Source organism: Cricetulus griseus, chromosome 2, assembly GCF_003668045.3.
Source record: "Cricetulus griseus strain 17A/GY chromosome 2, alternate assembly CriGri-PICRH-1.0, whole genome shotgun sequence".
Lineage (NCBI taxonomy): Eukaryota > Metazoa > Chordata > Mammalia > Rodentia > Cricetidae > Cricetulus > Cricetulus griseus.
This window is the reverse complement of record NC_048595.1, coordinates 338,934,517-338,951,019: the sequence shown is the minus strand read 5'-3', so window position 1 is coordinate 338,951,019 and position 16,503 is coordinate 338,934,517. Positions and strand designations below refer to the sequence as shown.

The 16,503-nt window shown below is 39.6% G+C and overlaps 1 protein-coding gene across 1 annotated transcript in view; it reads right to left on the bottom strand.

Moving 5' to 3' along the window:
- Mroh2b (maestro heat like repeat family member 2B) overlaps positions 1-16,503 on the bottom strand; it is a 64,792-nt gene that overhangs the window by 30,083 nt on the left and 18,206 nt on the right. The window contains exons 10-21 of the mRNA XM_027401374.2: positions 16,144-16,257; positions 15,050-15,123; positions 13,326-13,448; positions 12,792-12,905; positions 11,173-11,329; positions 10,983-11,023; positions 10,164-10,305; positions 9,256-9,299; positions 6,656-6,763; positions 4,262-4,378; positions 882-989; positions 261-413 (exon numbers count right to left, since the gene is read on the bottom strand). Of these exons, the coding sequence (XP_027257175.1) occupies positions 261-413; positions 882-989; positions 4,262-4,378; positions 6,656-6,763; positions 9,256-9,299; positions 10,164-10,305; positions 10,983-11,023; positions 11,173-11,329; positions 12,792-12,905; positions 13,326-13,448; positions 15,050-15,123; positions 16,144-16,257 (1,295 nt within the window). The remainder of the gene's footprint in view (positions 1-260; positions 414-881; positions 990-4,261; positions 4,379-6,655; positions 6,764-9,255; positions 9,300-10,163; positions 10,306-10,982; positions 11,024-11,172; positions 11,330-12,791; positions 12,906-13,325; positions 13,449-15,049; positions 15,124-16,143; positions 16,258-16,503) is intronic.

The window sequence follows — 16,503 nt, the reverse complement described above, 5'->3', positions numbered from 1 at the left end:
CCAGCTGCCCTTCAGTGGTGTGGGGTAATTATTTATATTCAAAGAAGGCTGAGATCACCATGGATACAAGGGGCTTGGGAAGGCATCTGGAAAGTCACAGACTGCCCAGAGCCTCAGGAAAGAAACAACGTTTGGCCTTATTCCAAAAAGCAGTGTCTCTGTTCATATGTGCTCATCTCTCTAAAATGCCAGCTCTTATTATTGATTTTACTTTGGCATCCCCAGCCTGGAAATGGAGGCAGTCCTGTGACAGGTGTTACCTGAGAACATTGGTTGTAGAGAAGCAGGATTTGAGACATGATATCTTCATCGAGCCTGGCTAGAAGCTCCTGCTTGGGGGCATGGAGGGCCAAGGCTCCATAGATCAGGATGAGGTCTATCTTGCTCAGGCTTTTTTTCCCAGAAAAAATACCCTTAAAGACAAGAGAGGGAGACACAAATCACGCGAAGGAATGTGCTTTCTCTCATGTTTTGTCTTCATCCTGTGGACCACCACAAGGTTTAAATAACTAGATTGGGAGGATTCCAGTGATTCTGAAACTGATACATTCTTGCTTGTATGAATGCACACAACCAGAACTGTGGTGGGGCCAGGAGGCTTCTGTTAATTAGTATCCAGCCAATCCCTCCTTCAGTGAAGTAGGGTACACATCACTGAAGCTGTTGTGGGGACAAATGCAGGCACACTTAGGCTTTCCCGGTTAGCACTAGTGTCAACCAAAATGGTGTAGTCTTACTAAGTAGCTGGCCATCCTGCAAGGCCAAAGCTCAGAATTGAGGAGAGTGGTGAGAACAGTATGGAATAGAGACTTTCATTGAAGAAATACATATTGCTTGCTTCTGAGCTAACTATGAGCTTCAGAGAAAAATCATTCCTTTACCTTACATCGATTGATAAAAAACTTCTCCTTCTCTTGGAATGTTTTAAGAACTTTCAGAACAGTATCCAAGTGTTTCTCAGAGCAGTATCCTAAAATAGATGTTGTTCCCTAAAACCAGAAGGAACAGATTTTGAATGTAATCATGCATTCAGTAAATACTTGCTGAGTACCTACCACTGTGTGACGGGCACTTTTCTCGTCGTTGGGAGATAAAGGGTTGAACAGAGCACCCTGAAATCCCTAGCCCTGAGGAGTACACAGCCAGGTAGGCTGGCAGGCAACAGGGGACTGAGCAATATAGTATGGCAGGCTGTGACAAGTGCTACAGAGAACAAGAAAGAGAAGGCAGTGGCTGATGAAGACTGAGGAAACCTAAAGTGTAAGCAGAGTAGTTAGAGATTCATGAGCAAACACAGGAAAATTAAGCATAGGCAGGGCTCTGACTGTGGGGAAAGCATGAGTTGCTGGGTTTCCTACAAGGGAGAGTTCCAAACACAGAGTAAGTGCAAATGCCTGAAGCCAGTGAAGAGAGCTGAGGTCAGAGCACCCTGAGTTCTACAGTTGATCCCCAAGAGTTTGGATGCATGACTAATGTTTGTGGTTTAAGTTATTTTTTAAGTTTAGCTTTTTTTTTACTTCAATGTAGATAAATTTTATTGTATCCAGTACGGAGTTTTATCTCAAATTCACAATCAGCCAGTTTTTGGGGTTTTAGGTTAGTATAAACCTTAAATGGAGAAATTACAAAATATCCCCCCAGCTTCCAGAAAGCAGTTTTTAAAAGTATTACATATTATGATAATTATAAAGTCAGACACATATCCAAAATCTCAGAACTCCAGAGACTAAGGCAGAAGTATGAAATCAAGCTCCAGGACAGCCTTGCAAGCAAGCCAAGGAAGAGAAGAGGGGGAGAAGAGGTAAGGGGAAGAAACTGAATAAGAGTGAGATAAATAATTCTAAACATCAAAGAATCTTTCCCTAAAATTAAATGTTAGGGATATTAGACAATTAAAAATAACCTGTGGGGGTCCATGAGATAGACAACCTATATTTGATCCTAGAGTCGCACATAATAGGAGATAACAACTCTTGTAGATTATCCTGACATCTTTATGTATGTTTTTAGCATTGGTCTGCTTATGAGTTTAACTTATTCCCAATTAACAAATAAAAAATACATTTATTTAAATGGTACCATGTAATGCTCTGATACCTGTCTGCACTGTGGGATATTCAAATGATGCTGAATATCATTTGTTGTCCTAAATACCTACAGGTGTGTGTGTGTGTGTGTGTGTGTGTGTGTGTGTGTGTGTGTGTGTGTGTCTATGTGTGTGTATCATCTAAAACACTATTTTTAGGCATTTTGAAATGATTAAACTACATTACAACTGGCATTTTTTATTGGTAATTTTGAAGAATCACTACACTGTTGAAATGGCCTCATATGTGAGGTGATTTGATTCTTGAGGGCTGGTTGTCAAGATCTGGTTGTTTTATATTCTAATAATGATATAGCCCCTGCACAATTCTTGTTCCCACCTTGCTTTCCCAATGCAGATGTCACCGTAAAATCTTCCTTATGATTCATACAAGAATCTTGTTATGGTTCGTTGATTTGCAGTTTGTTTTATGAATGCTGTCAAATTTCATTTGGACACACAAACCTACTGGGGCACTGTTTTTAGTTTTGACACACAACCCTACCCAGATAGTGGAAGGCACTTGGCATACTCATACCAAATAGCTTGTGACCCAGCATCCCTGCGGCCTCCATCAAAACCCCAAGATAAAAATGTATTTGAATTTTTTAGACTATTTGTATGCTTCCCTCATAACACACTGTGTTTTTTCTCTTCTAATTCATCTGCCATTTCAGCCTGCCAAAACCCAGTCCCTGGCCAAATGGACTCTTAGCTTACCCAGTGCTTCAGTTGCCTGAGAACACTTGAGAAAGCCAGGGGAGTTTAACCTTGGTGGGGCCCTCAAATCCATAGAGCTGTCTCAAGGCTTTTGTTCAGTTTTCTTCCTCCATTTCCTTCAAGTTACAGTTTCAGCCTCATTTCCCTCCCACCTGTTCATGTAGAGTTCTTGTGCAGCCATGAACTTTGTGATACATTCTATCCTTCCTAGTTTTACCTTGGAGGACCTGAGTTACTTACTATCACCAAGGTTGACAGTCTGGTGTTCCTTGATTGATAACCATGCTTGTGAGATGCACAGACAGAAAAGCATGGTCTCACTTACCGTACCGTGTGGTGAGTTAGCCCTTAACTCACCTGCATGGCATTCCTAAATGACTTGAACATGTGGGGGGCTCTCCCTAACTTCAGTGAAATTAAACAAGGTACCTGAGATGCTCTGAGAAATGTCATACTCTGTCATACTTTGTGAAACTCTAAGAGCTTGGGTGAGAGTCTTAATGAATGCTTACATGGGACACAAAGTTACTTTGCTTCCTGGTGTATATCTGAATGAACAAAGACATTATTGATAGAGAGGCAGTTTAAGAAGTGTCATCCATTGATAATGGGGTAACAAACCCTGATAAGGGGAGAATGGTGGTACAGAAGCAACCTCATATACCCAATCAGGTTTAGTGGCTTCTCCTACTTACTGTGAGAGAAAGAAACTTAAATCTCTTAGAATTTCTGGGGAGAGACGTAACAAGATATGCTACAAGAATCCTTTTCTACTAGAAGTTTCTATTAATGAGGAAACCCTTCCTGTTATTTGAAATATAAACTTTTCCTTTTCTCCACAGTAGCACATGGTCTGCCAACTAGGCTAAGCAGGGAGTAAATAAAGACACTTCACTGTCTCTCTTAGGTTCATGCTCACATTCTTTGCAGATGACCATTAATGTCACTCTCACCTTGAAAATTGGATCATCTTCATGGTCATCATCATGTTCCCAGAAACCACTACTAAGGCACATCATGCAGGTGTTAAGAAAGAGTGTTTAAAATTCATCTTTCAGTATTTTTACAAACTTGGCAAAAAAATACTGAGATATTGGCATTAAACAGGGAAACATTTTTTTCCTGGAAAGAAATTCTTTTGGACTTTTCTAAATGTACAAATGAATAATTCTGGTTAAAAGACAGTGGGGTGAGGGGGAAGGGAGCTGGAGAGATGGCTAAGTGGTTAAGAGCACTGGCTTCTCTTCCAGAGGACCCTGGTTCAATTCCCAGCAATTACATGGAAGCGCACAACTGTCTGAACTCCTGTTCCAGGGGATCCAACACCCTCACACAGAAATGCATGCAGACAAAACACCAATATACATAAAATACAAATCAAAATAAAAAAGACAGCCAGGATTGTCCCAAGTTCTGTGGATAGGAATAGTCAGAGGGGACTGACAAGGGTCTCACCTGTCTCTGGTCCCCCAGCTGGCTGGGAGAAACCAAGAACTCCCTGATCTGTGAGCTCACAAAGTCTGTGTCTTGGCAGGATGCTAAGGTAGTTCCCAAGGCTTTCCAAAGAAATTTCTGGAAAACAAAAGAGGAGCCATAGGATTCTAAAAGTTTTGGGGAAAAAAAGATTGATGAAAAGGAGGAGGAGTTGAAGTAGTCGAAAGGAAAAAAAAAACCCACCTGTTCTTAACTTATAATTGCCCAATAGGTGCATATTCACACATATTCTCTTTTGGAGAGTGTTTCCTTCAGGCTTTATCTCCACTGGTGTTCTTGAATGCTTTCAGAAAGTGTTCCAAATGCTATCATGACTTTCATTCTCTATCATAACTTCTCTTTGAAAATTTGTACATGTACACAACATATCTTAGTCAATTCCATTCCCTGTCCCCTCTTTCCAGCTTCCCTTGGCCCTTTCAATCACATCTCCTATCTTCTTCTCAATCTACTGCTTAACCTACTTAACCTAATGCTTAACCTACTGCTGCCCATGTGAACTTGTGTATGGGGGTTATCTACTGAGGCATGGACAATCTAGCAATGGCTTTCTCCAACCCTAACCAACAAAAAGTGCCTCCTCTCCTTCCCTCTGCAAATGCCTGGCAGTTGCTCCCCACCTAGGGATGGGGCTTCTGGACACCTCCCACTCTTCCAGGCTGGAATTTTGCAAAAATTTACCTATTTTGTATGCATTGGTATTTTTTCTTACATGTATGTCTGTGGGACAATGCCAGATCCCCTGGAACTGGAATTACAGTCATCTGTGAACTGCCATGTGGGTGCTGAGAATTGAACCTGGGTCCTTTGGAAAAACAGCCAGTTCTCTTAACCACTGAGCAATCTCTCCAGGCCCCAGGCTGGAATTTTTAACTCTCTTTTATGCCCATGGCCAGAGAAGACCTTGTGTGTTTAAGTTATGAGGTCAAGTTAGCTAGCCAGTTAGCAAAAAGAGACTATACTATACTATAATAGAAGCAATCTGTCCTAAGACCATAAGGTACGAATGAAACTCTAGTATATGAAAGCCTGCTTGAGAACACTGAAAGCTGAACCCAACATATCCCAGTTCCAAAACCATTGCCAAGGTACAAGACTGTGGAGTAAACGAATGGCTGTTACTTCAAACTATTAGATGTAGCTCGTTATACAGCAAAAACTAATGGGTACACATTTGTTTATTTTCAGTGTAAAGACTAAGAGATATTTGACTACTTAAATTTCTCTGCCTCTCCAGGTATGGTAGCTCAGGTCTTGTTATCTGGGCACTCAGGAACCTGAGGAGGATTTCCATGATGTTCCAGGTTAGCCTAAGCTACAGAGTAAACCTCTGTTTAAAACAAACAAACAAACAAAACCCTTCAAAAAACTCAAAATTAGTCTGCCTCTTTAGAAGGCTATTATCTTGGAACAATCTTGTAGGTTTGGAAACTGGTGGACGACTGGTGTGACTTCAGGTGCACAGGCACTGTTTGTGTGATGAGGCCGAGGCACTGCTCACAGAGTCTTAATATGCACCTACAGGCTTTGTGGACCATTCTGAAGAACTGGTACTATGAGCCAAGTCAGAGTCAGTCAGGGAGGATTTTGAGAAGTATACAGAAGAATTGAAGTTAATAATGAATAGTAATCACTTGGTACTAGAAATTATAAACTGAAGAAATGTTTCTCTTGAATATTAAAATTTATGAATGATTTTAGCCTAATAATGACTACGATCAAAACTGCTTTTATACCCAGCACACATGTACTACTTGCATTGCTTAGGGATCTGCTTCTGCACCTATTGAAACCCTTGAAATATATCAAACAATAAATGTTCTGAAGGTTCAGAGATCTAAAGTTTTCCTCAGGCTACATTAGGAGTACACAGCAGACCTGGATTCAAATCCCACTTAGAATGGAACTCTGCAGGGTGGAGGGTTAGGGACATGACACAATGGAACTCAAGAACTAGACTCTGAGCAACCTCTTGCCTCTAGCCTTGCTGAATTTTAATATTGTTTCTGGCTGCCCAGCTTGTAACACTGGCATAATGGAAACCAAAGCATAAACTGACATTTAACCAGCTCTGCGATTTGCCTTCCCGTGTCCATTCTCCCTCCTCTAGAAGAGATCCCTGGATTACAGCACAAACATATTGTGCACCAATATTCCTTAAAGATGGGTGTGGTCTTATAAGAGTGGTGGTCTACATGCGAGGTGAAGAGAGGAACTTAACACTCAGCAAGGGACCTAAGGCAACTCCTTTCTCTATTCTTTTCTACCATCGAATGCACTGAAGACAAGATGAAACATGAGCAGTCATTTTGGTTTATAAAAGGGATGCCAAAGCCCATTTGTTGAAAAACCAACCTTCTCTATGGAGCTGTTGGAGTAACTGTCCATTTGCCGGATGAAGTCCCGACTCAGTTGACTGGTCCAGGCTTCATCACTAATTTTCCATAAAGATTCCTTGAGCAACTGTTGCAGGAAGTGGAAGTTAGATGTGAGTTTGACTATTTATCAGGTTTTTCTGGTACTTTTTTGACTTTCTAAAGTATAAATATACATATATAACTGGGATAATTCTTTCTCATTAAGTAGCTTGTTGTTTTGGAAACTTAGCTTTCATTTATTTTAAAACTACTTTCTGATATGTTCTGAATTCCTATTAAGGCTAAAATATATGTATGTTGAAATTACTTTATGTAAGTCCCTTCCTTTCCTTTCTTAAACAAAACTCACACAAAGATTAAAATAGAATACAATTGCAAACATAAATTGCAGTAACATTTTTCAAGTTCTGAAGATTTGGAAAAACTCCATTAGTCAGTGTTTGTGTGGCTTATTGCCTACAAAATATGAGAGCGAAGCTTTCAAATAGGGGATGGAATATCTTCAAGAACCAAACAGATGCACAGGTGAATTTCTGCTAACTTTCCCTCTTCTAAGTGGGTCTTTCTGAAATTACCAGATGTTCCCACACAGAACCAAAGGGAAGACTCTTGAATACTTATATTGCTTCACAGAACAATATGTTAAAAATAATTTTTATCTTATTGGAGGACAAAGATCTGTTAGAATTTCTCAAACATTATTTCTCTTATATTTCCTTCTCTTTAAGCTTAGAAAAGAACACTTAATGTCAAAGGCCATGAAAAGATTGTATGAATTTTTAAAACCAGAGCTCAGCTAGTGGGCCTCTTAAAGAAAAGAAATGAAACAGTCTCGAAAGTTTGAGGGAAGAGCATATGTTACACGGGTTTGAAAAAAGATTAGTTGCACACTCAAGACTGGAAGAAGGAAGCAGACTGTTCTGGAGGCTTCCTGTTAGAAGAAAGAAATCTCCCATGGCAAACAGCTATTTTTAAAAGAGTGGCTGGTGAATACAGAGTGAGGATTTTGAGACAGGAAGGAGCATAAGAGAAGAAGGGAACTGGGAACTGAGGACCCACTCAGCAGGGCCATCACTTTTAGGCAATCAGTGCATTTATAACAAAAGTGACACAAGTCTTTAAAACATGGCAGTTCTGGGGTACCACTCCTAGATATGCTGACTTTGGAATAAGCATTAAAAAAGGCAAAGGCGGTACTGTGGGGAGACCATGGAAAACTGACACTTTTGTAATTTTAAAAACATTTATTTACTTAGTGGTGCATGTGTGGAGCCTCAGGACAATTTGTGGGAGTTGACTCTCTTCTTTTACTGGAGAGGAATGGAAATGGAGCTCAGGTTGTCAGTCTTAGGTGCAAACGTCCTTACCTGCTGAGTTGTTTGGCTAGTCTGAAAACTGTCATATTTTTTTTCTCTTCCAATTTTTAATTTAAATTAGAAACAGTCTTGTTTAACACGTCAATCCCAGTTCTTTCTCCCTCCCCTACGCCCCCAACACCCTATCCCATACCCCTTCTGCTCCCCAGGAAGGGTGAGGTCTTCCATGGAAAACTGCCATTCTTAAGAAGCTCAGCAATCTATAGGACCTCTGGTAGTAGGACCAGTATTTATCTCTGGTGTATGAATGGACTTCAGGAGCCCATTCCACCTGAAGGGATGCTGTCTCAGCCTGGACTCATGGGCGAGGGCCTAGGCCCTGCCCCGATGATACCACAGACTTTGGGGATCCCCCACGGAGGGCCTCACCCTCCCTGGGTAGTGGAGGGGGATGGGGTGGGGGTTGGTGGGGATTAGGGGAGGAGGGGAGGGAGAGGGAGCTGGGATTGACATGTGAAGCAGGCTTGTTTCTAATTTAAATAAAAATAAATTAAGGAACAAAACAACCAACCAAACAAAAAAAGAAGCCACAGGAAACTCCTATGTGGACAGATCATGATGGGAAACCTGCATACCCCAAACTTCCTGTCTGAGCTCTTCCACTGCCTGTGGATTCCTGAGATGAAAATCTCCTGTCCATTCCTGTCTGCATCTTGACATCTGCAAAGCACTGTTTAGTGTTAAAAGCCCAAGGAGTTTATTGACTACAAAGGAGATTGTTTTCTGGAGCCAAGATACAGCATGGATCTGTTTGGGTTTTGGAAACCAGGGCTGGGTGAGGATATCAAGAAGTAGATAGAGAAGAAAGAGTTTCATTTTGGAGCACAGAAGTGGGATTTGCATTAAACTCTGTTTTATGGATGACAAAAGAATGAAGGGGAGGTAAATTCCTTGCAGAATCAAGATTTAAGAGAGAAAAATAGTAAGTAAAATTGTCAAAATTCTCTTTAACTCAGTCAAATAGAAGAACAGATATTATTGTTTCCATTGTGACTTAAAGAAGATTTAAGAGATAATTTTCACATGCTAGTCGTTTGCCCAATCCAAGATGCTCCCTCCTCTTTGGAATGCATTCTTCTGCTGTTAATTTAGTTAGTAAGAGGGATGACTAGTCAAGTAGACCCTCCATCATCAATAATTCTTGAGTTTCCTCCCTTATCTGCTGCTGATGTAAGTAGTCAGTGTTAAGACCCACCCTTACCTGTAGCAACATGGTTTCCCACAGCACAATGCTGGAATTATTTCCTAGAAATGAAAATGGATCAAATAAACCAAGATCAATTCTCCCTGACTCAACACCAAGTTCCAACTTAAAGGCTTCTCTTTGTTCAGGGTGAACATATTTCTTGTCAAATAGATTGTCTCTAATCTATGATAAAATCTAGTTATTTTGCTAATTTTGAAATTAATGACTGAAATGACCACATTTCATAATGCATATTTTAGCATGTTAATATGAATAATGCTTTTTCAGTTTGTTTTTGTTTTAGAAAGCTTTAGTGTGTGTGTGTGTGTGTGTGTGTGTGTGTGTGTGTGTGTGTGTGTTTACATGCGCACATGCTACTGTACACACATGGAGGTCAGAGGACAAATTCTGTGAATCGTTTCTATTCTACTATGAAGGTTCTGGAGATCCAACTCAGGCTGTCAGGTGTGGTGGCAAGTGTCTTTACCCAGAAAGACATCACCCAGGCCCTATTGTTATTTTATTATATAGCCCAGGCTGGCCTCAAACTTCCCTATATAGCTGAGAATGACCTTGAACAAGATTTCTACCTCTCATGTATTAGAATTAGAAGGGTACATTAGCAAGTATTGACTTTTTAGATAATAGCAAAGGAAAATGTTTCTACATAAGGGGGAAGATCAGAGCAAAAAAAAAAAAGTTCCTGTAAAGCCCCCACACCATGACCATTTGAGAAGTAGAGAGGAAGGAGTCAAGTAAAACAAACAAACAAACAAAACAGAGCAGACTGCCTTACCTAGCAAGCTCATTGCCTTAATTGCCTAAATTGGGAAGTTTTGCCTTATGGATTTGCAGATAAGTGGCGCATCATTTCTTTGTGGTCTTGCCTCCTAGCATAAAGACCCCACCGAACTCCCTCATACCTTCAAGAGGCTTCAGGAGCTCAGGCAGGCGTGTTTTCCACAGGTCTACCAGTTTAGGGTGGATTATCTCAGGCACTATCTTCAGAAGTCCTATTGCACTGGCCCCACACAATTGCCCTAAACTGGCCAGCACAGCTATTACCTAAGGGCAAGGAGGAAATGAGCATCAAGTGAGAATGTATTTAGCTGGTGCCTTCCTACCTTTGCCTTATTACTCTGCTTTCCTTTCATTCGTAAATTGGAATGCACTTTTAAGAAATAACCCAAGCCTCTTCATACTTATTCAAGGGCAAAGCTAATAGACAATTCTTTCATATTTTTTTTTTTTGCCCTGAGGATAAAGGTTAAAAAATATGGAAACAAAGAATAGAAAAATTAATGAAAATAATTAATACTTGGACTTCCTTATTAATTGAATAAGGACATGTAGGATATTGTCTGCCTAACTGACACAAAGGTGGCCAGATAGGGAAAAGAGAAATATACACTACAGGTATGAGATTTGATTAATGGCACTTACGGATGACATCCAGTACATGTTTGTTTTAATTTTAATTTTTTTTGGGGGGTCTCATCTTGGATCTGAACCTGCATTCTTTGCTTATTTTAAATAATTAAACTTTAAGAGTTTTAGAGAAGATAATCCTATCATTAATAAGTTGTCATGAATGCCACAGGCATAGCAGAACATTCATCTTTCTATTTTAGTGTTTTTTTTTTTTTAAGAGTGTTTAGGCATTTTTCTCAGGATTTTATTTTAACTGGAACTGTCTATATTATCAGCTTAAATTCATCCCATATTGGCTCTTCGTAACTCACCAGAAGTCGGGCCAGTAGCTGCTGCGGTGAAGGGAGTTTCACTGGAAAGAGAAAGCAATTTTCATCACCACCACAGGAGGCCAGGAAAATTCATATTGGGGTTGGGTGTGAGCTCAAAGTTGGTTGGTCGCCATTCTGAAATGAGTCTCTCAGAATGGAAACATTTTGCTTTATTTATGGACATACGAACCAGCTCCCGTAGAGATGACAAGTGCTGTTGACTCCTGGATATCACGCTTCTTCTTCTCTTCTGCCATAACCAGAATTCTGATGATGTTAAACAGGTAGCCCAGTGTTCCCGTGTATTCTTCGGGTACCACGAAAGTCAGGATCCGTGGCCACAACACCTGCAGAGAGCATGGGAAGGGTCATTTCTTGTTTTCCATACTTCCTAATAGTCCCTTATATTTCTCCCTTTGTTTTAGAAACTTGTCTCTTGTGTCTCATTATTCCAGTCTTCAGGTCAAGTCAAAGAGAAATCAAGAAATAAAATGTCTGCACTTCATGTTTGAATTCCAGTTGTAGGGATGTGGGTGAACACTTCTCCTTGGAGTTGCTTCTTGACTTTGCAGCAGAAAAATGGTTCATTTTGAGTGATGACTGCAGGCACTATGGGTAGCCCTGCCTCTCTTTGCTTCCTTGACAATGACAGAGTTGTTCTTGGAAAAGTGACAACTGCAATTATCCTGCATGTTTCTCCTAACTCCAGAATTTAAGTGAGACTGTCCTAAGTGAGGATGAAGATGATCAGACAACGACTGGGCGGCTGTTACTCCCTGTGCTCTGCAGTTCCTTTGTCACTTTCCCTAGTTCTGATAGAAACCTTGGCATCAACACGGACTTCCTTGTACTTTCACCTGTGTTTGATCACTAATTCCTCTTTGACTGTAAGATCTCTTATGAACTCTCCTGTTTCATTCCTATACTGGCACTGCTACGGTTCCTATAATACACAGTTTCTTTCTCTTAGGCTACCTTTGTGCCATCCCATGGGATTCCTACACTGATTCTTTTCTGTATTTAGTCTTTGTCTACCATTTTCATTAGTTCATCAACTACAAGATAAGAGTCCATTATTGCCAGATTCTGTAAAGTTTAGGCTCCCTTAGCAGTTCTGGGACATTATTTTTTTCCTTTATGGACTGCTTGATCAGAAGGTTTCAAACTTCAGTGTGCACCAGAAATACTGCCACTTTTTCAGTTGTAGACTCTGACATGCTCATCTATTAGGTTTGGGATGTAACTTTTAAATATGCTTTTGAAGCAAATACTCCAAATAACTCAAGAGTTAGACACTAGACTAGATGAAGTCTCAGATCCACCACCATGATTGGAGGAGGAGGGCCGATTGATTGTCTCTTGGTTCTGCCAAGGATTTTGAGGCATTAAAAACTATTCTCAGATAGTTTTGCTCAAGAAAAATAGTTTCTCAGTAGCTTTTGTTAGAAGTTCGGATTAACTTGTTCTCCAATGAGCCCTGAGCCTGGGTACATTAAAGCTACTCTCTTTCTGCTTTGCAATATTCTACGTAGGTTAAGATAAGAGGAGAAGAAATTTGTTAGAGTTCTTATGAACTACAATGTGCTATGTATATGTAAGTAACTCATACCCATTGCCTTAATTATAAAGTTCATTTGGTTTTTTGAAACCTTCACCTGCCATGTGCTGAGTATCAAATTGCAATTCTTACAGTCAGAATATCAAATAAGCTAAGAATACACCTTGTTCGAACTCAAGACTTTACCCAGAAGCGAGCAGGTCTCTAAATATGTGATCCCAGTTACTTAAGTGGTAATGAAAGTCCCTTACCTGGGGCATCCCAATCATCAAAGGGTCCAGAGATTTTAAGACCTCAAGGCTTGTTTCTTGAACAAATTTCTCCTCCTTTTCCTCATCTTGGGAGTTAGATTTCATTGCTTTTTCCTTTAAGAAAGGTTAAACAATTTCCTTTAAACATACTTTGGTGTGTTTTCAGGCTCTGGGGCAAAAGATTCAAGCAAAGGGGTTCATGGGGCACAGTGATCTTGATCCCTAACATCAATCAAGTCCCCACCTGAAAGGACCCATTGGAGGAATGGGCTGGAGGAATGGCTGGTTAAAATACAAAAGCTAGGTTCCTTCCTTAGAGAAGGATTTAACCTACTTCGTGTTCACTTTAAGTTAGAAATGATATTAGGATATTAGTGAAGGGGAAAAGGACCCAAGAGAAACAGGGACTCAGAGAAATTATAAAGAAAAGTGGTAAGACTGAAGTTATGCTTGGGAATAATAATTTTCTTTGTGCTCTGTTGAGTCAACTGTACTTGAAGGAGTACAGCAATCAAAACTGTAGTGTGTTCATACCAGGTTCCTGTTGGACATGGCAAACTGGGAGAAGATATAATCAATCAAGGGCCATCCTTCTCGAGCTTCGATGTAGCCCCTTTCACACATGGTTTGGATGAGAAGAAGGGTGGACTTCCTTACCTGGAGGAAGAGTAACACACCTGAAATGTTTTCTGCTTCACAGAAGGGAGATGACCTTCCAATTTCCTGTCAGTGTCATGAACCATCCTAAGGTGAGAACTTAAAAAAGAGACATTTTCACACTGTCATGATTTATTTCAGAATGTCTTACAAGAATTTGTTCTCTTCATAAGGCTTCCATAAAGGGTTTGGTTCCAAAGCATTGCTTCATATCCAAATTAAAATAATCGTTATTTTTTCTCATAATGTTTTTAACATGAAAAACTTGAATGGAGTATCAGGACACAGGAAACACCAGACAATCTGATATCTATAGGACTTCCTCTTGATGGTCTCAGGTTAAAAAACAGGATATCTATGCTAAGAAAAAGACTCATGGCTTTTTTTGGGGGGGATGAATTATATTTATTACTATTATTTATTTTAGAGGTACTCATATTTACATATTCATCCCCCCATTTCCTCACCCTCCCATCCTCCCATGTTCCCCACCAACCCCCCCAACTCATCCCCCAACTCCTCCCCAGGGACAGTGAGGCCCTCCATGGAGGACCTTCAAAGTCCGTCAGAATTATCTTTTTAAAATTTATTTATTTTTTTGAGATTATAATACAATTACATCATTTCTCCATTTCCTTTCCTCCCTCTAAACCCTCTCATATATATCCCCCTGCTCTTTTTCTTACTCATGGCCTCCTTTCTTTTATTAATTGTTACTACACACATATGTACACTCATATATATTTACTAAACATTTATGTATATACAACCTGCTCTGTCTGTATAATGTTACTTGTATGCATGTTTTCGCGGCTGACTATTTGGTATTGGATAACCAGTTGGTGAACTCTTCCCCAGGCAGGACTAGTTCCCTCATTCTCAGTGATCCTTAGTTACTGTAGTTCTTTGTGTAGGGTTGGGGTTTCCCTATGCCTATTGTTAATTGTTCTTGTTCAGCTCATTTTAAAACATTCCTATTAATTTTGTATGTGCATGTATGTGTGTGTGCATGCTACAGCACATGTGTGGAGATGAAAAGACAATTTGCTGGAATGAGTTTTTCCTCTGTGTGGATCCCCAGGCTTAATTCCCAGGTCGTTATGCTTAGTAGCAGGTACATATTCACACTGAGCTATCTCTTTGGCTCACATCTTTATAACTAACTTAAAATATGCATTTGAAGAACATTGCAGTGTTGGGATGGGCAAAAGTCTTTTGTTCCACTAAGAAGCCTTAGAACTGTATGTAAATTAGAATGTAGTTTATCTTTTGGGGTTGAGTTCTTTTAAGAATGACATTGATCTGGGTTGGAGAGATGGCTTTGCAGTTAAGAGCACTGGCTGCTCTTCCAGACAACCCAGGTTCAGTTCCCAGCACCCACATGACAGCTCCCAACTGTCTATAACTCCAGTTCCAGGGGATCTGACTCCTTCACACCAATGCATGTAAAAATAAAGTTAAATAAATTATTTTAAAAAATGACATTGATCACTGAGTAATTTATAAAGAAGTTTCACACTAAATCCTCAACCAGAATAAATCCAAACATTCCTGACTGAAGCCACCACCGACCAAATGAAAGCACCTATTAACTTTCTTACTTTTACATTGAGGTCACTCATGACAACTTTGACCATATTTTCGATTGAAGTCGTGTGATTCCTAAACCTGGGCTCTGAAAGACAAAAGGCAAAACTGAGGTCAGACGTAGTAGGGATACAGTATGATCTAGAATAGTGAAAATGTATTAGAATTAAGTCACACAATTGGAAGACTTTGGTTGTTAACATCATATATATTCATGCCCCTCCTATCTGTATGTTTTTTCTTTTCTTTCTTTTTTTTTTTGTTTTTCGAGACAGGGTTTCTCTGTATTGCTTTGGAGCCTATCCTGGAACTAGCTCTGTAGACCAGGCTGGCCTCGAACTCACAGAGATCCGCCTGCCTCTGCCTCCCGAGTGCTGGGATTAAAGGTGTGCACCACCAATGCCCGGCTCTGCCTTCTTTTCTAATCATTAACCATGTCAGTTTCTCTTTTGATTCTCTGTTACATCTGCTTCTTCTGTCACAGATTAAGTTTCAGCATGTATTCAATACACTATGCCCAGTGTGTTAGCTGTGAAATTCATAAGTATTGTTATCAGCTGATTCTTCAACAACTAGAATTTTAAAGCTACCATGTTATGAAAAAATGAATTCTCATATTTTATTGAATTCATGTTATCAACCATTTTATAATGTATAATTATTTTTAACTGTACCGAAAAGAAAAAAATATAGACGGAATTAAAATCAAATGTATTATTGAAAGACATGCTTACTATTATAAAAATGTGATTTTTTTGTAGTAATGAGAAACAGTAATTATATTCTACCTTGTTCTACATGTAGAGAATTTTATACCCGTTCACTATTTATGATTAAATTACTTCACTAAATTGCTGTATCTTGCAAAATTTAAATTTATTTCTTCAAATTTCTTTCTTCCTCAATGAAACGCATTAGTAAAATTCACAAAAGAAGATGAGTAACTGAAAATGCCCACTTCAATGGGGAGATTACAGAAGCCCAAGAAGACAGTTTCATTTTTTTGGGATGTTGCACAGAATACTTAGCACAGGATTTGGGAATTGTAGGCCTCTGTTACCATCTGCCTGATAACTTGAACTATCCTGGCTTTATCTCTGATACTCACCCTCGACATAGATAGTTGATCTTAACAAAGTTAAGATTCCTGTTCGAACAGCCTCATTGTTACTTCTTATGTGTTCATCCAAAAATTCCAGCAGGTCTGCAGGATTGGCGTGAGCTGCAGGTTTAGAAATACCAAGCTTGTGAGAATTCCTTCAAAGAATTCATATTAACATATGTTAATTATACGTTATTCTACTTTAATATGTGTATGTAACATATATGAGAACTCATTTTCTATTTTGGTAAGGTACTTGTGAATGGGAAGACAGGGATTTCTTCATGAAGACTGTCAAGGCCACCCTGTGGTTGGTTTTGTGACTTCCAGGTTTCTGGAGTAATCTCTCTTAGTTAGGCAGTTTGC